The sequence below is a fragment of the Coturnix japonica genome, chromosome 1 (genome assembly GCF_054131305.1).
Source record: "Coturnix japonica strain WE chromosome 1, WE-NBRP24, whole genome shotgun sequence".
Lineage (NCBI taxonomy): Eukaryota > Metazoa > Chordata > Aves > Galliformes > Phasianidae > Coturnix > Coturnix japonica.
Genome location: NC_140663.1, coordinates 54,224,408 through 54,244,946, shown reverse-complemented (window position 1 = coordinate 54,244,946; position 20,539 = coordinate 54,224,408). Strand labels below are relative to the sequence as shown.

Below are 20,539 nucleotides of genomic sequence, written 5' to 3'. Positions count from 1 at the left end.
ATAAAAACTCCTTCCCTTAGAAGAGCCCTCTGCTTATAGCCTCTCTCTCTCAAGGATTTCAACATTTTGATTTCCTGAAAGTAAAATTTACCCAGGACCACATTTGAGTTCCTTAGCTATGGAGACCTGTCTTCTGTAGAGGCTCTAAATGGCACTAATCGATTAAACAAAATATTAAACTTGAGAGGAACATAGATTATTATTATTATTTTTTTTTATGCAGCCATTGTTGGCTTTGGGGTCAGGACACAGAAGCACCAATTTCAGATAATTTTGGTCTTGGTGGTTTTGGCTGGAATTAATAATATGACATTATGAAATGCTTAAAAATATACGATCTGCATGTTCTTCAGTTGACCGTCTGCAATCCAGTCAAATAAACACGCTCCCAAGCACATATTCCACTCCTCCTCTCTCTGTCCCTAACAGGCATGTGGTTTCTTTCTTCCTGAGTCCAGTAACAAAATGTTCGTTTATTCAGAAAGCTCTGATGATGGAAATTTGGTATTTTGGGGAGTGGGGGAAGAATGAAAACCATAATGTCTCAATTCTAGTGAGTTGGATAAATGAGTTTCCAAATTTGTCTTTTCCTCCTGAGTTCCTTTAAACCTCAACTCTCTAGAGATCTGAGAGGTTAACGAGTGTCTGGTCTATAAACAGTATGAAAAAAGAGGGTCTTGGACTGGAGTAGAACATTTTTTTTCTTTAAAGAAAAGAAAAGAAATAGCTTGGCTATTGTGAAAAGGAAGTGATATGCTGTCTTGTCCCAGGAATGTAACGCTTACTGAAATTTCAAGGAATATGAATGAGTTAGTATGTATATTTTTTTGTCTTTTCCTTCCAGTGTCTGTTCCTGAGTTTTCAGGTGGAGTTTTCAGAATATTTTGGGGCATGGAGTTGTCTAATGTTGTTTCTGTGTTGCAGCAATTATCCAGCAAATTGCTGCTGAAAAACTGTGTATCCAGAAGTTGTGTAAAATACATTTGAATGCTTTAATTAGAATCTGTAATGCCAGTTAAATTTAGTGTTTTTTTTTCCACTTTCAGACTTGAATAATTTCACCTATAGTTTCTGATCCATGAATTATATGCAAGCAGACAAGTATGTGTTGTTTTTTTCCTCATTATTAAATATTGCCTCTATCTACTGAGTATTCAATAGGCAAAATATCCTTATAGTAGAAAGAACTGATTTTCAGTTTAAACAAAATTACAGGTTTTGGGGGGCAGAGAAACTTTTTGTTCAGTTATGACTTTACTGGGATCAAGATCAAGCTGGATGGATAAGTAACAAAATACGTTCTTATCAAATGAGCCTTCTGAATTCTTCATATATCAGAAACTATTTCTAATGAAGCACAATGACGTCTACACAAAGTCAGTATCAACATTCAAAACTCTGAAAACACAAGTAAAACTTAATGATTTGCAGCATAAAGCACTGGAGTATTTCATCCTGGTTAGACTTTGAGAGTAAGGTAGCTCAAGTGTCAGATCTGTTGATGGTTGTATCATGCTATGATGCAGAATATGGGTTACCTTATTTCAGCTGTTAGTAAAGAGAGAACATACTGCCCTAATTAATCTGTGATTAACCTGTAATTAATTTTATCTGTAACTTTTGTACAGTACACACAGAGCTCCTGATGAAACAGGCATAAAGAGCTCTAAACCTGAAGGTCGAGATTTCCTCCATAGCTTACTAGGTATCATCAGCTTTGAAGCAAATTGGTTATGCTAGGTAAAATGGTGTTACACATTTTTGGGGGGATAAGTGAATTTCATATGCGAAGTTCCAGGGCAGTTCCTCTTCCATGTAGACCACTGACATATCGGATTCCATCCTAGCCTGCCAACTGAGTGGAATGTACTCTTTTTTTTATCTCCTAGATAGCACAGCTTGACATGTTAAGGCCCACAAAGCTGTCAGATACCAAATTTTAGCATGGTAGAATCCATTTTTTATGCCATCTTGCATCTGCAGGTTTTATTACAGAAAACACAATATATCAGATGTATTTTCTCACTCAGTTCAAATCTATCTCTTAAAATTATTCAAACTGTTCTTTCTCTCTTCATCTCTCAGTACTTTTCAGGTACTACAATGGGAAGGAGTTAGGCCCTTCCTGTTGCTGTATAATTCTAAGTGCCACCCAGCCTTGAAAATGCTTTTTTTCTTACTTGGATTTAACTGGATGTCATTGTCAGCAACTCATGTGGCTCTAAGTTTATTAAATGATATATTCCATCCTAGGCGTTCTTCTTTCCGTCCTCTAGGACAGAACTTCAGAATATGAAGCACAGAAAGAATGTGAATTGTCTTTGCAATTAAGTTTTGAACTTAGCATTGTTATAAGATTTTAGTAATTAAGCAAGAACATAATTCACACATTATATAAATCATGTCTTTGCAGCCTGTCTCCCAGTACTGCACAGAACTTTTGTTAATAAAAACACAGCATTTATGTACAAATACAGGATTTAAAGGACAGTCGTGCCTCATAAAAATCTTAATGGAATGAATTTATGCAAATTATACCTCCTTTTAGATTTGAACTATGCAATAGTAGCCAGTAAATAGTTATGGGATTAACTGACCCCCCAGCCCTTTGTCTGAGACATTCTGTGACAGCTGGCTGTGCATTAAAAAGCAGGATATACATATGCAGTAGTCACTTCAGTATGCATCCTGATTTGTTAATGATGCACTTGCACCATCTTTTACAATATGAAGCTCTCTCTGAAAGCAATGCCTCCTACTTATTTCCATGGAAAATGTGAAAGATACAAAGAGCACAATAACACAATTTGATAGTGCAAACTCTCCACTACCAAGCACTGTGGGATTTTGAGAGTGATGAGCAAGCCCTTGCACACGGCGCTCATACACATCTGCACCAGCAGAGGTGACCTGTTGTTTCACAGCTTGTACAGTTGCTCACATAGTCCAACTCTCACTGCGTTTGCACACACTGCTTGGTCTCCATAAATGTTCATCAAGCAACAATGAATGTCAGTGGGTACCATTTTTTCTGCACAGAGGAATTCAGTTCCACACCTTTGTTTCATACACACTTCCATGTCAGATGCCGTTCTGTCAGACTGCCTCTCTGGTCCCATCTGTCACGCAGCAACAAAATATAACAGAATATTGGTGGGAAGGTTTAACCTCTGCTGCCATAACACCAACATCCACTTCTGATGCTGAGGGCCAGCATACTAAAATTGGAGGCAGTACTTTCAGAGCAGCCCTCAGTACAGAAAATAGCGTTCCATAAACATTACATTATGTGCTTCTTTGGAGGGTTGTAATTTTCAGCACAGTGTGTGCAGTTACTGTAGATACAGCAAACATTTTACTGTGGCAGATGCCTGGAGAAAAACTAGTTCTTGTTCTTATCATGTCATAACTCTCCCTGTCAAGAGAGCTTTTCCTAACTTTCCTGGTTGTCTGGGAGGAGTTCCAAGAATGATGACATTTTAGCTAGGTTTTTGGTGACTTATACTGAAGTTTCTATGTTGGGATTACTTTGAATGTTAGCCTATTTTCAGGTGTTAAAAGATCATAATTAGGGATGCCTCTCAACAAGGCAGAAGTGCAGTTTTATTTCAAGGAAGATCATGAAGGCTTGCTAACAGATTGTAGGAAGGTAAACAGGAGAAGGTAGGAAAAGCTTCTCAATAACCAAGAAGAGGTGAAGTCGTGTCCTGCAGCATCTGTTCATATGAGGTTCTGTTATTAGGAATATTAGCCATATTCATGCCTTATCTCAAGTTTTAATTGAAGCTATTTTTTCTGATACGCACTTGCAAGCTCTGAACAACTTCATTGCTGGTTCCTTGTGTAGCGCTGCATGTTGATGCCACAATAAAAGTAATACGCTTTTGAACAGAAAATTATTTGTCTCAGAAACACATTTCTCACGGTATGAATTGTTTAGCTGTGTTGAGGGAGGGAGGTGTATGTTTTTCTTCCCACTGAAGTCTAATACACATTTTTGAGCATCAGAATAAATACACAGTCCTGTTCTTTAATTTGTTTTGGCAGTTCTTTTAGGGACAGAATCTGTAGTTTCTATGTAATAGAAGTTTATAGCATGAAGGAATTGTTAAGGAATCGCCTTCTATATTTGACCAGGTGAGAGCAGTCCTTGCAGAGTGCTTGTTACCATAACATTCACAAAAACTAAGCATGAGAACAGACTTGATATTTAGAATGGATCAGTGTCTCCCTGGACAGACACTTAGCCATCTGTTTTCATGCTCTGTTTTCCCTTTGCAGTGTAGTTTACCACGCATGTACTAGGTTCAAGCTGGACGTAACACCCTGCCTTCCATTCTTTTAAAAAGATGAACCGTGTTCTCTCTGTTCTTATATAATGTAAAAATGCTCTGCAGTTTTGAATGGACAGCTGGAAAAAAATTCCTGAAAGTCACTACATACAAACTGGAATTAAGCAGTCTCCCAATTATCCTGATTTTCCTTATTTCCTAGCTGAGATTTGTAGTGAGAGAGAGCTATTATAAAGCTTGAGAGTTCTTCATAGAGGAAAGAAGGCTCCCTGCGTCCTCACATTTCTCTGTGATCCATAAGGAATATTATTCTCCAGACAGCCTTTCACCCAGTTGTTATTGCAGAAACATTAGGTGTCAGTGGAAGAAGAAACTTGCTATTTGTACTCAGTTGCCTGTTTGGCAAAGAGCGGTGTTGGTACCCTTTATGATATGCCAGAAACTAAAGACTGTGAAGACTGGGCTGCTGAGTGTGTGCCAGCGACCTTAACCACTGGATGTTTTTTGCAAGGGTTTTGTGTTGGTTTTTTTTTTCCAAGATTAGTATCTGAGTTCAAACTCCTTTCCTAAAAACTGTCAGAGAGATTAATGTAACTGTTGACAACATGGTGTGGTTCCTGTGAGGAGGTCTCTCCTGAGAGCAGAAAACATTTGAGGGCCAGATTTAAGCAAAACAATAGGAATATATTCAAGGGGAAAAACAGCTCTCTTTTCACTTTAGTGTTTTATTTCATGAGCCTGAGAAATGGCAATAAATCTGCATTTTTCCATCTTCTGTTTTTTTCTTTCTCCCTTAAGCTTTTCTTGTTTTTACTTGCTGTGTTGAAAATTGTTTCTAACTCATCTCTCCCCAGGAATAAGAATGTCCAGTTGCCGCAGCTCATTTCATAGTTTCATTGCTTAGTAAAGTTGCTGTTCTGCCTTTTCCTTGTTTTGAGCAACAAAATAAGAAGATGAGGTGATGTTGGGCACCTGAAGACAATGTTCATAATTTATTTTGAAATAATAATAATAGTCTACACAGATTTTCTTTCTTTATGGTATATACCTGTGGCAACAAGTGCTTCACTATTTGCTTTAAAAATATTCATGTTGATTAATCACATATAAATAATAAACCTAACTCACTTCGTTCTAATTCAGCATTATTCCTATTCCTAGTATTAATCTTGCTTAGCAAGGCGCACAAATTATCCTTAAGCTACTGTTCTTTTTCTGTAGAAACAGGCCTATTCTTCCTTTAATTAGCACTTTCCCTATTAAATTTTCCTCTTTAGCTAAAGTTCACACGTTCTTCATGTGTAACAGAACAACTACTCTTACTGTGGTGTGTAAATATTAGCTGGCATTGAGGCTTAGGCTACAAGTCATATATTCATAACTGATAGAGGGCTGTAAAATAATTAGCATAATTCCTTTCATCTGTTGCATTTTGTTTGAGGTACTCTAGTATTGAATACAGGTGGTGGAAAAACTATGTATCACCTGGTCTCTTACTGATGCTTAAAGGGTAATCATCTTATTTTAGAAAATGTTATTTAGTTAAAATTCACTAGCAAATTCAGTTTAGGACATTGTGCTGTTCTCTCATAGAATCATTTCATAAAATCATTTTGTTTAGAAGTCAATAATCAATCAAATACTATCAAGTCCACTATTAAACCATGTCCCTAAGTACCACATCCACACATCTCTTAAATACCTCAAGGCATGGGGATGCCACCACTTCCTTGGCAGCCTATTCCAATGTTTCTCTCCTGAAGAAATTTAAGGTCAGATGATATTTCAAGGCCTCTTTTGGAAAGAGAGGGAATAAAAATTAATGGAATTCAATGTGCTAAAGCTCATTCATGCCTTTCTAATGTACAGTTTTCTATGCCAGTCACCATTCATGTTCTTTTCCCTCACTCATTTTAAAGAATCATTGGGTACTCTTAACCTGTAAACAGTTTTTGCATTATAAGTGCCTATGTCTGCTGGTGCTATGGTATCGCTTTATATGGAGACAATGTTCCTGGTCATACATGGCAAATGTAATATTTTCTTTATATGAGGCATGTTTTCTGCCTTGTCAATTTATTGAGGATACTCAGCATTCATTTTGGGACAGTATTAGTCATGGTTATTGAATTACTAGTTATACATAACGCTGGCTATGTAATAAACAATTATCAGGTTAAGGTATATGACAGGGTTGGGTTTTTCTGATACGTGAACAAAAGTAAAGTAGATCTTACAGCTGCTATGATGTATTAGTACAATAATGTTGACAGGACTAATGTTGCAAAGGAGAGTTTAGCGGAATAGAGGTATACCAAGGGAATAGCTTATGGTTTCAAACTTACTAATAGTGCAGTTTAAACTGTCATTGTTTTTTTTGTAATCCCATATGAACCTAGGTGTCTTGAGTCATGGTCTTGATTTGTGTGTGAAGAAGAAATGTTTTTATAGTAGTATTTCCCTGATTAACCTCTCACAGAATAATAAAATACAGTGAGAAACCTCTTGCTTTGCTCACATTTTCATAGTTGTGTTGTCAGCCTTAGGTCTCATTCCAATCACCAGTGCAGCGACCCACTATGGTTACATAGACGGATAGTCCCTGTAGCTATTAAAATCATCAGTGTGGTAATTTGCAACAGATGAAGCAGAAATTTAACGCGATTGGCACCCTATGCAAGCTGCTAAATGGTAAACCTGGTTGTTAATATTGGCAAGGTGCATTAGCCTGTCTCAGTTGTTACTAATGAGAAGTGCATATACAAAATGAGCATACCTATCTGATTGCTGCATTTGGCATGCCTAGCTTGGAATAAGAGGAAGAATAAGAGAGTATAAAAAAACACAGTAGCTATCCGTAAGAGATGCTGCCAGTTTCTTATTTATTCTGTTCTGCCATTCCCTTTTAGGCCTTTCTGTGTCATACTGTTGTTAAATGTTGATCCTTTTCTTCTCTTTCCTCTCCATCCTCCTTCAAGCAGTGTATAAATGTATAAGTAATCCAGATCACAGTGAAATTCCACTTAAGTTTGTACTTTGAAATACAGAGCTTTGTGATGGACACTGTATTCAACTGGTATTGATTAGTATCCTTTCCTACTGCTACCTGCAAGCTCTGTGTATCTCACATTGCTGCTAATGTTGTATGTTTTGGGAATGGTTTTGAAAGTAACACAGCTGTGAGCAGTAGCCTATAAAATATCTTGGAAAAAAAAAATCTGAATGGCTGGCAGTGTTCGCACATTTTATAGACACGTTGGATAATGTTCGGAAATATTTCTGGGCGGTATTTCAGGTAGTAGTAGCAGTATACAGGAATTTTGTTAAGGACTTTCTGTGTGTGCAAGAAACAGAAGTTATCAGAAATCGTTTCTCTGTGCTAAGATTTTTTTCCTCGCCTTTTATTTTCTCTTCATTTCAAGTGGATCTATTAATAGCAAAGTGTGCGTATTTAGGTAATACCTGTTATGCTGTGCCTTTACCACTAATATATTTTGTGGCTTTTCATGATTTTTTTTTCTTCCATGTAACTGCGTTTTAGAGAAAAGTGCATGCACATTTTGCCTTTAGGGTTATATGTGCATGACAAGCAGAATACTATTTACATTCCAATATACTTCAAAATTATTACTTTCAGTTGTATCTATGTTCTAATGCTATTGCTATCATATAGCACTGTCACCTTTGTGTTTGCTTTACTGCTTCTTTGTGACCTATGTGTTTGAGAACAGAAGTGAGATCACATAACGTCTGATGGATTAATTAGTACCATATTTATTTTCTTCACATGGAGAGGAGAGCGTGCTTTTTATTTTACAGATGCTTAATGCTTCAGTCAGATTCTATGTAAGTAATCTTGACACTCAACTAATTTCCCATCATAAACTTGTCACGATGTCTTACAGACATATTTTACTATCTGGATGTTGGGTTTTTTTCTTTACTCCTTAGTAGCCATGAAGGCTTCCTTAATAATTAGAAAACCACGAGGTCTTTGTGCATGGTAGAAAAGCTACATGGCTTTTCATTTTCCTTACTGTGCTTGTTAGTTACTTCTCTGCTTGAGTACATTTTATAATTTTTTCAAGTCAGTGCACATGTAACATTTACATTGTGCAATCATCTCATGTACAAGAGCAGATATTATTGTGAACAGCATCATTTATAGCTCACTTATACCTACAGGAGTCTGCTGTCCCAAACACCACTCTGTTTTTCTGCTGCTTTTCTCCTTCAAAACAGAACTTCACTGGCTATTTCTCATAAACTGTTTGCCTTGTTATGGTTTGTTTTTTTTTGTCTGTTTGTTTTTTTTTTTAATTATTATTATTTTTGTTAATATACCAATTCAATCATAATTTTCTTGTGTCTGGCAATATTTATTTAAATACTTCTCTTTCTACTAGAAATATTTTTGTTTTTGTTTTTTTTTCTGCAACTGATGATCCACAAATGCACATATATTCTGGATGTGCTCATCTTCTCTTTTTTTTGTTATGGCATTCTCAGGCGAATGCGTTCAACTCCTTCTGCAGTTCCTCATATTTTCAAAGCAGTGCTGTGGCCGGCTTCATCTCACTTCCCTCTCAGTCCCTAATGGAATGAAATTCTTCTATTGCAATTTTTCTCCTATTGTCTCCTGAAGTTATTTTTCTTCATTTATGCGACTTGTCATGCTAGAATTCCAATTCATGTGTCTTATTTGGCAGACACAGTTTTCCAGATGTTGACATATGTTGTCCTAATGAGTTGTCATCATGTATCTCAGTCTTTGAGCTTGCCAAAGATATGGAAACATTAGTTGAGGATCTCCTACTTGGCAATTCTTTTCAGCTCTCAGACTGTTCCTTTCATTCAGGAACTTATGGTAATTACATATGCTGTTTCTGTACTTAGGAAGAAGCCCTTTAAGTCTCACTCTGTGAGAGACAGAGATGTCATATAAATTTAGTATTTCCACTTACCCAACTTTTGCCCAGACAGGCAGAGGTTTCACCATCACAAGCCAACTCTGCACTTCAGTTCTTTCACTGCTTTAGCACTCATAGTTATAATTCTTTCAACTCCACTGCTTGCTCATGCCCCTCAATATATATGGTACCTACTATTACACAAGTGATTACATCTACTACTTTGTTTTCAGAATCACTAATCTTGGATCCATGTTTATGTACATCTTGGAACCAAGTTATGAACTACCCTACAGATATTTCCCCCTTTAGGAATTAATAGTCTTTTTTTATATTTAGCTCTTCAAGCACTCTTCAAGACAGCATATATTTTTTCCTTTATTGCCATCTTCTTCAGCAAATCACAGAATCATCAGAGAATCATGGAATGGTTTCAGTTAGATGGAACCTCAAGGATCATCAAATTCCAACCCCCATGCCATAATATTTACCCTGTACACACACACACACACACACACACACACACACATATAATTGAAGATCCAGTAAGTCCAAATAATCTCATCAGTGAAAGAGAGATTTCTCCATTTATGAGTGACAGTATTTCATACTTCTCTTGTCCAGAGACTTCTGTGAGTAGTTAAGCAGGATGTGGAACCAAGTGAAGGAGATCCACTATGCTCACTTGAGTTTTAAGTGACTCTTATTATTTGCTTCTGAAACAAAATTAGACATTAATTCCACCTTTTGATACCACAACATTGAATATTCACTTAAAGCTTCAGGACTTTCTTAAAAAGGCTTTCAGGTTTTACAATTATTTTTCAGAGGAAAGAACAGCAAAAATTCATGAACTACTTGATTTATATTCATCAGTTCCTCTCTTCTTAAGTTTAGATTTCTGATTTTGTCATAGCATCTTTCTTTCTGGGCTTAGCTGTGCAACCAACACAGCAGTAATGTGCTCTTCCTTTCTCATCTGTGGAAGTACAAAGGGCAAAGTGTGCTTAATTACATTAATTATAGGGTTATATGAAAATTATATTTTCCTGCCTTGGTGATTGGCTGGTTCTAGGAGTCCTTGTAACAGTCAAAAGAAGCAGTTAATTGCCCTCTCAGACTATTAACTAATCTTTCCCAAGAGTTAACCAGAGAAATCCATCTAAATTTCAGTTTCAATAGTAAAATTAAGCCATAAAGATGCAGTTACATAGAAGTTTGCCAGGATACTTCAGGTTTAATTGAACCTAAATGCCTTGGTGAAAACTTGCATCCTATTTCATGTATTTTCACAGAACTTCGTGGCAGATAACACATTACACGAAAGCAGGAAAGATTAAATTGATACATGCTTTTAACATGCAACACTTGGACATCCTACCACATCCTTCCTGAAGTGAAATAAAGGCAAGCCCAGAAATGTGTGTCAGTCACACCTCCCTTTCCTTTCAGTCTTTAAGACAGGCATATATTGGAATGGGTTTTGCATACGAATCAGCTGCAGGATCATAGTGTTTGTAGAAAAAATCACATTGTTCCTGAACTCCTGGCACTCCCACAGTGTCGACTGGGTTTTTCATTTTCATTGTGGTGTCACCAGTGAGCATAAAGGCAGAGCTATCTCTCTGTCCCTGTTTAATTCCCTCTCTGCCATTGATTCTCACACATACGGGACTCGGGCGCAGAGCTGAGCGAGGGACACAGAGATGTTTGGGTAGGTAATGCATCTCAAAGAATCCAGTTACTGCACAGGTAAGTAACACTTCCTTTTTCTTTCTGTATAGTCTTGTATAAGATTCATGAAAGGAAACTGCAATGGTCTGTCACTCAGCAATTTCATCAGAACACCCGATGCACTCTGTGTCACATTCTAATATATGTAGGAGGTAATGCAAGTAGATCCCTACTTAAGAGGATAAATACATTTCACTGTTGGGGTTACCTGCTTCAGCAGTGTATGAAAAAAATTGGGAGCTAACAGTTTTCTTTTTCCTGCTGTAAAGTACCTGTATTGTCACAGCCTCCTCATCTCCAGAGGGCATGTTTTATTCTGTTCATGTTGAAAGGTTTCTAAAATTCTTATTTTCTTCCTACTTGGTAGATTGTAGTTTAGTTGTGTTTTCATTTTCCAGAACAATTTATAGAATTGAAAGTCAGAATATTCTATTTCTGTAGAAAACTCCTTACATAATAGGTAATGGTATTTATGATTTATACAGTGCTTTCTTAAAGTTTACTGCTTCTCATAATAGCGATAAAATATTTCATGTAATTAAAAAGAGGAAAGCCATGGGAGTAGCATGGGTTGAAGTTCAACATGAGCCTATCATGTTTCGGACTGTTGAGCCAAACAATTGGGAAAACATTGCTGGTATGTTAAAAGGCAAATGATGGTTTCGCTTCATTTACTTTTCTCTCTATTGGAGTGTTGTGTTTGAAACAGCAGCATGTGTTTAAAACAAAACAAAACAAAACTCAAATACTGATCATTTCAGGGTGGAAAGGGGTGGAAACTAAATATTTATTTAAAAGTCTCCTGAAATTATCCTTCAGTTTGGGGTGCTGCTGGTGTCTGTGCAGCAGTCCACTGCTCTTCCAGGCATAGATATTATTTTGTAAGGTGGATAGACACATTGTGATACTGTTAAGAGGAAGCAAGAAGCTATTGCAGCTCTTTGAACTGTTTGTTTGAGACAGAAGATGGATGTTTGCAACCAGGCTTATTTTACTTGATGGGTAGTTGACATTTGAGAAAAGTTTAAAATCATCATTTGTAGGCAGTTGTTGTTTTTCTAGCACTGTTGTCTTATTTTAAACTTGCAACTCTTCAGTCTATATATAAAAGTTCACATATTACTTTAGAATAAATATATATTATGTAATCATAGACCTTTGAAGTGCAGGTGGTGTGGTACTGTATTGCGCAGTTTTCGTACCACAAGCTGCTCTTTTCCCTTTCTCTCAAGGATTCACCTGTCTGAACAAAGCACTTTGCTATGCTGAATTAACCTCTTAAATGTTGGCCTACGACAATGAAGGGTGGGCATGCAATACATGTTACAGTGCTCCATTCTACACTCTTATTTTAAACCAGTTTCAATTTTACATGCAGCTGTTCAATGCACCATTCCCACTTCTGTTGTTTGAAATGGAGAGTCACACATCCTTGGCTATCCACGAATAATATCAAGTACAGTTGTTGATCCCCACTGAATGTAGATTGGCAAGTAAATAGTTTTCAAGTGTGCACTGAGTTTCTTGTAAACTTTTTTGAATCTTCAGTTAGACAAATTATAACCATGAAGTAGTTTTGGAAGACTTAAACAGTATTTCAGTAGGCTTTAGAAAGTATTAAAACATGCTCTGCAACAACCTGATTTTTTTAAATGAAGATCTCTCCAGTCGTTTCTTTAGAAATCAGCGGTTACTTGCCTTGTGAATCTGCTATGGAAAGTAAACAACAGCAGAAAGCTTGTCCATCTGCAAAACCCGACAAATGTCATTGCCTTTGCTAGTGGTTGAACTAGTCTTTCTCTATGTAAGAGCAATGGAGCCAGGGGTCTTGTCCTGTTTGGATACAAAGCCTTGCATCTCTGCTGGAAAGTTCTCTTCAGAAGTTATGAGACTGCCAGAACTGGTGTTCATATGGCACTATCCTTGGTGATGTACTGAAGGTCCTGGGGAGCAGCAGTTAAGGAGTAAGGTTAATTCTTTTGAACTCCAGGGATTCATTTTAGCATTAGAAAGTTGGGGGGGTTTTTTGTTTTTTTTTTTTGTTTTTTTCCAAATAAGTGTCTTTATCCTTAATCTTTATATGGCATGAAGCACAGAGAGACGAAGGAGTAAATATGATACAAAGGGAAATGCAAAAACCAAAGGGAAAAAGTGTTTGATTCTTCCACTACTGCTGAGCTGTCTAAAAAGCCTTTGCGTTAGCTTAAACATGTGCTAATATCTGATCTGAAACATATTATCTAAACTGATCTGCAAGATGAGAAATTGCAGAAATCTTCCATCAAGCTGGTCATTTCTGATGGATTTGTTAAGCAGTCATGCTCCAAGACATTCACATATATCCTGGGGACAGCCTGGTGTGTAGTCTTCTGTCCAAGCCATTACAGCAGAACTACAGCAGAGGCAGAAGACACAGATTTATTTTCCTGACAATATTAAGAAAATATGGGTCTTCTATGCAAATAAGAGTGTCATTCATTTTGAATATCATTTTTAAAATTATATTATTATCAGTTAAACCGTATTCTTTCTGAGGAGAGTTTCCTTCCGTGGTCTTTGACTATAGGTGGGACTTCTGAACCTGCAACTGTGAAGATGTTCTTAATTGAAGAATGTGTTTTCTGATAATCTTGATACTTAGCTGTCTGAGGTTTTAACTGCCATTCTTAACTCCTAGATAGTTGTTGAAAAAAACTTCCTTTAAGTTAGGTCTTACCTGAGCAACAGAAAACTCCATTTGGTTGATGTTTGCTTTTCTCCCCCTTAACCTGGAAATAGCAAGTTGCAAGACTGCAGTGCTTTGTTTTCCCTTTTATCATGCCTGCTGGTGAATGTGTGAGCAAATGGACAATTCTGCGTGCCTGCTTTCTCACCAATTCCAGCTACTCTCTTCCTTTGGAACTGCTTACTAATCTTCATTCACAAGAAAACCTTGCTTAGCTATTCTGTTTAATCTGACAAGATGATGTGCCTGATGCAGAGGGCAAACCCTCTTGCTTTGACATCCTACTTTGCTAGCTTTTTCCTTCTCTTTACTGTTATCTTCTTCCTATTCTTGCATCGCTTCATCTTTCTTTCACTTGTGTGAAGATAATTTGCCTGCAGTTGCACCTTGGCAGGGAGAAGCACATTTTGCTTGGCATAGAGCTTGGTTGATTGAAAGGCTGTAGATCCAAACAAGTCTTCTTCACCTAGTCTTCCGTCATTTTCCAGGACAATCTGCGTAAAAAGGATGATCGAATTGAAGAATTGGAAGAGGCACTCAGAGAAAGTGTTCAGATAACTGCAGAGCGGGAAATGGTGCTAGCACAAGAGGAGTCAGCCAGGATCAATGCTGAGAAACAGGTCTGAAATCTTACAAAGTCACTGGTAGTCCTCTTAGGAAACAGTAAAGTACTGTTTCCATTGCTTTACTGTGAAACATAGATGGTTTTGTTTGATCAGCTATCTCTGTTCAAGTTTGGGTAACTAAACCCATAAAATCTGCTAAGACTTGTTTTTCACAGGTGATATTTTCTGGGGGGGTAGGTGGGGGGAGAGGGTGGAAAGGAAAGAAAGAAAGAAAGAAATACAAGGTATCCTATGCTTTAAAGTATTATTTTATATAATAATTCTTCTGACTAATCTTACCTATCAAAGATATCCTTCTGTATGTAAACGTGCTTACACTCACTGTGTTGTTCATTGTGCACGTTTAAAAAAGGTGAATTTTGTTACCATGGTCATCTATATGGGCCACAACCTCATTTCATTTACAGTCTCTCAACTGCTGGATAGAAAGACAAGCATATGCAAACTTACACACAGAAAATACACACTCATGTTGGAATCACAGGTGTAAACTTCTGTCTGAATTTATTCTGTGCCACTGGTCAGATACTCTGAAGAATCACGTGTGGACCAGATTTTGACTTCCATAATTAATCTCTAAGAAAACATACCGTATGTAATGAATAAACCTCCTTTAGATTTTGAGGAAGCTTTTGAAGTATAAGGAGCTGAGCCTGGCATTCCTACTGTGCTTTTTGCGAATCTCTTCAGTGTTTTTCCAGTTTGTCTGTTCCTCTCCTGACCATAACAAGCAAACAGGGGCATTTGGTCAGTTACATTGCAATGATGTATTCTTTTTCTGTTAATTAAATGAAAAAGATTTGACTAACTGCATTTTAAAACATTTTTAAAGGGTGGTTGTTTTGTTTTGTTCAACATGTATTTTTATGTCACCTTCTTTTCAGATGTATTTTTATGCTCTTTTTAGTTAATAATCCAGATTTTCAGGAAGAAAGCAACTCTTGCTCTTTATGCTAGAGTCAGTCTTAACTGTTTGCTGGTAAACATAATTCTGGTTAAAGTATCCTAAGATTCTGGGTAAATTTATGGAAGTTACTTTCAAGAGCGCCTTCTTTCTAAACTTCTTGTAAACTCAAAAAAAAATGTATCTTATAGAAATGTTACCTTTGTAGTGAATACCACATAAAAGAGTAGATCTACTCCTCAGAAATATGTATGTATCTCATAAAAGAGCAAGTTTTATGCTGAGGTGCACAAGTCATCAAAATAACATGCAATTCTTACCTACGATGTCATAATGGTTTAATTTCTTTGTTAGAGGACTGTGACAGTTGTGTTCTTTGAGAGCAGAGAAGCCTGTAGAATTCAACATTTTGTGTGGCTATGCTCTAAACACAATATGCATAATATTTAGTGAGTCTTTGAAGGACAGCTTTGAAGAACGTTGTATGTTAATTTTGTAATTATTATGTTGATGTTAATGTCTGATGTTAGGAAATAAGTATGAAGGTGAATGTAACCAGTAAATGTACAAAAAATACAAGTATGAAGTAGGCTTGTTCTAGAGGTTTATCACAGGTCATCTCAGTATTTAAGGTGAAGGGTGAGGGGAGCACAGTTTGCAGATGGTTAGTAGCTTGTATTTTATTTGCTGGCTAAGAAACATGCTGATAACATTAACACAAACAAAGTTACGGAGGAGTTTCCTGCGCAAATTGTCACAGGAAGATTTTTGCACATTGAGACACAAAATAAACCTGGCCAAGGAACTTTTAGCAATAGAGACATGATCAGAAATGTCTTCCATTAGAAGTATTCTGTAGAAGAAATTCTGCAAATGTTTCAAAACAACCCTAGCACAAGGAGTAGGACATCCGAGTCAAAGCTACTGTCAAGATTAATGAAAATATGAAGGTTCTGTCTTAGATTAAAAGAAATGGAATAGCAAGGAAAGTTTCAGTTGCAGGATGGGAAGGATTTGTTCTTAGCCTATTAGCGTGAGGTCCTTGTAGTTATAAGCAAGTTTATTATGCAGAGGACAAGAGTTAAGTCTGGATTAGTAAAATCGGAAAGCATTACAGAAGTGGAATCTTATTTATACCTGAGACATCCTAAAACTAAAATATGGAAAGTGATCAGTGCTTATGGAGTATCTACAAATTTCCATTATGGTTTTTGAAAACATTCACCAGCAAAGCCTCATAAGGGAGGCAGACAATGAGATCATAATGGTAAGAGATTGATGAAAAGGGAGAATAACTGGTATATAGATTTAATGGCTGTACAATCTGTATGATGAGGCAAGGTGATGGAAATGCGGTGCTTGAGGGTCAATGGAGTGACAGCAAGTGGCTGTTTTTCACCTCAAATGTGAGGGGGATACGTTCCTTCAAATATTTTCCATTTCTTCAATTACTTAAGAGAATGCCTGCCTCACTCTATATTCTGTAGAGTTATGACAGAAATCCTTAGGTAGCTTTGCAGTTCTACAAACACAAGCCTTTGTTTTTGTGTTAGGATATTAATCTTTTGATCTTTACAGGTGATGATATCATTCATAGTCCAAATACAGATTGTATGTGTGAGTTGGAAATTTTAATATTGTCCAAAATGATTATAATGTTCTTATAATTGCATGCTTTTTATTTCCTCTCTTCTGTTTATCTTGTTCTCTACTATTCTGCCACTTCACTGCCTGTCTGAAGCTGTTTAATGAATCAGTGCATGAGGTCAACCATTTTGGCTTTAAGTGGTTCAAGGTATGAGGACATCTCATCTGTGTGTTCCTCTGCCCCACTGTGTATTGCTGTTTTTGTAGCCCTGTGTTGTGTAATCCCACCTTCCATCATCTCATGATAATGTAGTTTGCTGCTGTTTAACAAGCTTCACATTTGAATTACACTGTCCATGAAGCCACTTAGGATTTCATGGTTCTCAGATACCCATTTCAGACTAAAACTTTGTGCTATTTAATCCAGTGTTTGATAATATCCTGGCAATGTGTGTTAATAATGGCTGTGTGTTAACACTCAGTTTATAAATGGCAAGATTTCTCCAGCTGATAAATCTTCTTACATATAATGACTTGCATGTTCTTCAACAAGTTCTTTATTTCCAACATACTCAACTGTTTTTGTTGTTTCACACGTTGACTCCTGTATGTAAATATTACAGTATATCACAGCAATGGACTGTGGCGGAATCCATTAGTTCAACACATTAGATTGTACAGCTGAAAGTATATGGAGACCTCTATATTTATTTATTTGTTTTATAAATTCTTTCTGGAAGGTTGTAGTAGAAGACAGGAGTTATACCATAGGAGTTATAACATATATCAATTTAATCACAATGGGGACCGTTCCAGGAACAATGCTTGAGAAGATTTTCTTCATGAAAAAATATGGCCCATTCTGTTGTGTAAAGTCAAACAGAAGAGTTTATTATTATTAAAATTATCTTTTCCTTTTCCTCTTCCTTCCTTCCTTCCTTCCTTCCTTCCTTCCTTCCTTCCTTCCTTCCTTCCTTCCTTCCTTCCTTCCTTCCTTCCTTCCTTCCTTCCTTCCTTCCTTCCTTCCTTCCTTCCTTCCTTCCTTCCTTCCTTCCTTCCTTCCTTCATTTCCATCCATCCATCCATTCATCCCTCTTCAGTTTCCTTCAGATTTGTAGAGCAGTAGTCTCAGAATTTTAGGTAGTAGTTTTTGCTGGTAACAGTGTAACTAACGCTGTTCTCTCATTAATATCAACTCCTGATTAAGTGCAGCCTCAGTCTATACAGTGCCAGCTAACATCTAACTTCTTATCCTAAATCACTATGGCAGATATACGAATGAAAGACTAGCCATGATTCTTTGCTTTTTTTTTAAAGTAGCTACTTCAATTGAAATTTCTGAGTTAGTAGTCTGATTTTGACACTTTCCATCAGCTTTTTTGGAAGTTATGGTTCTTGGTGGGAAATTTTAATTTACATTAAGTGTATAACACCTATAAATATCTGTAGCTATGCTCGTACAGTTTTATCTTTTTATTCTACATAGCAGGTGTGTCTGCCTAGCCTTTTGAGAAGAAATAAGATACCAAATATTGTAATCGTAACATACTGTTTAAATATGCTGTCATACGCTGCTTTGTTCTTCCCAATATTTTTATAAACTATTTCAGCAGGATTGTCTTATTTCATGCATACACGACATGTAAAAAGTATTTGCAGCAAAGCTCCTGAAATTCTCTGTCATGTATGCACAATTCAGATACCGTGTGTGTTTGAGAAGGAAAAGTAGGAAATTCATAAATAGCTGGAGCCTTCGTACCAGTTGTCTCTCTTTTTCTCCATCTCCTGTTCATCAGGATTTCACTATTGTAAGTACAGTGACTGTAGAGATGTGAATATTGAGTACAGCCTCTTAGAGCCTTTTCTGCTTATCTGTAAGTTGCTCTACAGAAAGTCTAGCCAAGTTTTGGGTGATACTTCTCTTCATTCTTTATTTGCCGTAAATCTGCCATTCTGGTTCTCTTATCTTCCTAAAATATATTACTTTGACTACCTTTTCTTGTAAAAATAGAAAAAGCATTTACAACATGATTATTTGATATTGGACCGTAACATTCAGCACTGATTATAATCAAGTATTTTCTGAAAATGCAAAATTTAACCACATCTCGCTTTTGCAGCGCTATTCTGTTACTGGAACAGGTCTGAAATATGTTCTGAAACATACTTGGAGTTATTTCACAGCACAAAGTCTCACACATTGGTTGCTCTCTGTAAATCCTTGTATGTGGACAATATGAAGCGGAATTTCTCATGAACCACCCGCTCAGAGCTTATTGAGCACTGTAGTTATTTGAGCACCGCTGTCAGAACTCTGACTCTTCTGTAACACATGCCGGACAGTTTGCTTTTAACACATGTTTTTGGCTGTCTTTCTATATTTCTAACTGAGAGATTTGGTGAACCAAGTGATTGGAAATCAAGGCAGTATTCCAAGCTGTGTTTTGGGGGTGAAGCTGCTGGCATAGCTTCCCACTGATTTCTCTAAGCAGCAAAGTTCTCTTTGGCTGAAATTCACTTGAATACTTTCTGCAAAAGTCAGTCTGGTTTTTGAGTGTATGTATATACATATAAGTCATGTGTGTATTTAAGTCGTATTAAGTAACAGAAATCTGTGCTAGAAACTGGGACTTGAATTTCTTCCTCTGATATACATAGTTTTAAGAGCTTTTAATCTCAGTGGTCAGCCTGACATATACTCTTGCCATTTTTCAAAATCTGGATTTTTTTTCCCCTCCTTTTGTGTATTTTGGTTTTGGCGAGGTAAGGTGGCCATGCACCGTGTCCATGGTAACAAAGCTGTTGGCAGTCATTTCAGAAGGGCTGCCTCTCCTTAAACTTACTCCTCCCCAGAGTATTTTGATGGATTGTGTAGCCTCTTCCTTTAAAAATATCCAGTTTTATGTCAAGTCACACCCCTTACATGGAAAGGTTGATTCAGTGTGTCAGGGATAACATGGAATTCCTTCTGTATTCAGTAATACACTTTCTAAGGGGTGAAACTATTTTTGTTCTGGTCTTAGTTGTGTTCAGCTGTACCTGTGTGAGGGGCTTGAGGGATTTTCTTCTCCAGTGGAGAAGAATGAAGAGAAAATAGCAGTAAACAGAAAATCATAACCAAAGATGACTTTGGGACAGGGATCTTTTTCTAACATTATAGGCAAAAATACTTATAAGGAACTCAGAATCCTTTAATTTTGTTTAACCTGTTTCACAAAGTTGGAAATTGGGCAAAATTTGATGACTTCTAGGAGAACTGGGCACTCTGAAAGGATAATTCTGTTCGAAATATATAGTGAGCATTTCTCAATATTGATCATATTTTTAATGAAAGGAGAAATGGAAGCTGTTGGGGGAAACGGTTGAATGGAAATTCACTGCAAATGCTGATCTTACAAGGGTTTTGTTAATAGATAAATACCGATTTCAAGTAATCTATTTCAGAGAAAACCCCATCTTAACACCTGTATACCTGGTATATTGTTTTCTCAAGTGCCTACTTCTAGATTGTATTTTATCTGGTTTGGCTTATGTAAGTCTGGAGTTTCCTTCAAATCTGGTTTGAAAGAGGAAATCATGCATATTTTACATTAATTCTTGCTTGTAAGGACCCAAGCAAATACTTTAATACGTACTTAAAGCTAAACTTGTACATTTTCAATTTGGAACATCTTTTCCATGTTCCTGTCATGATCTTAAATTGTGACCATACGGGCAAGTGTAATACAAGAGTGTGTAGATTAAAGCTTTAGAAAATCTCA

The 20,539-nt window shown here is 36.8% G+C and overlaps 1 protein-coding gene across 21 annotated transcripts in view; it reads left to right on the top strand.

The window, feature by feature from the left end:
• ERC1 (ELKS/RAB6-interacting/CAST family member 1) overlaps positions 1-20,539 on the top strand; it is a 273,756-nt gene that overhangs the window by 143,276 nt on the left and 109,941 nt on the right. For 12 of the 21 annotated variants that reach the window (XR_014936211.1, XR_014936209.1, XR_014936210.1 and 9 more), the window contains one exon: positions 14,150-14,281. The exons of the other annotated variants lie outside the window; for them this stretch is intronic. Coding sequence is in view for 8 of the 12 variants with exons in the window: in XM_085521035.1 (XP_085377161.1) it covers positions 14,150-14,281 (132 nt within the window). In the remaining 4 variants the exon portion in view is untranslated. The remainder of the gene's footprint in view (positions 1-14,149; positions 14,282-20,539) is intronic. 21 annotated transcript variants of the gene reach the window in all.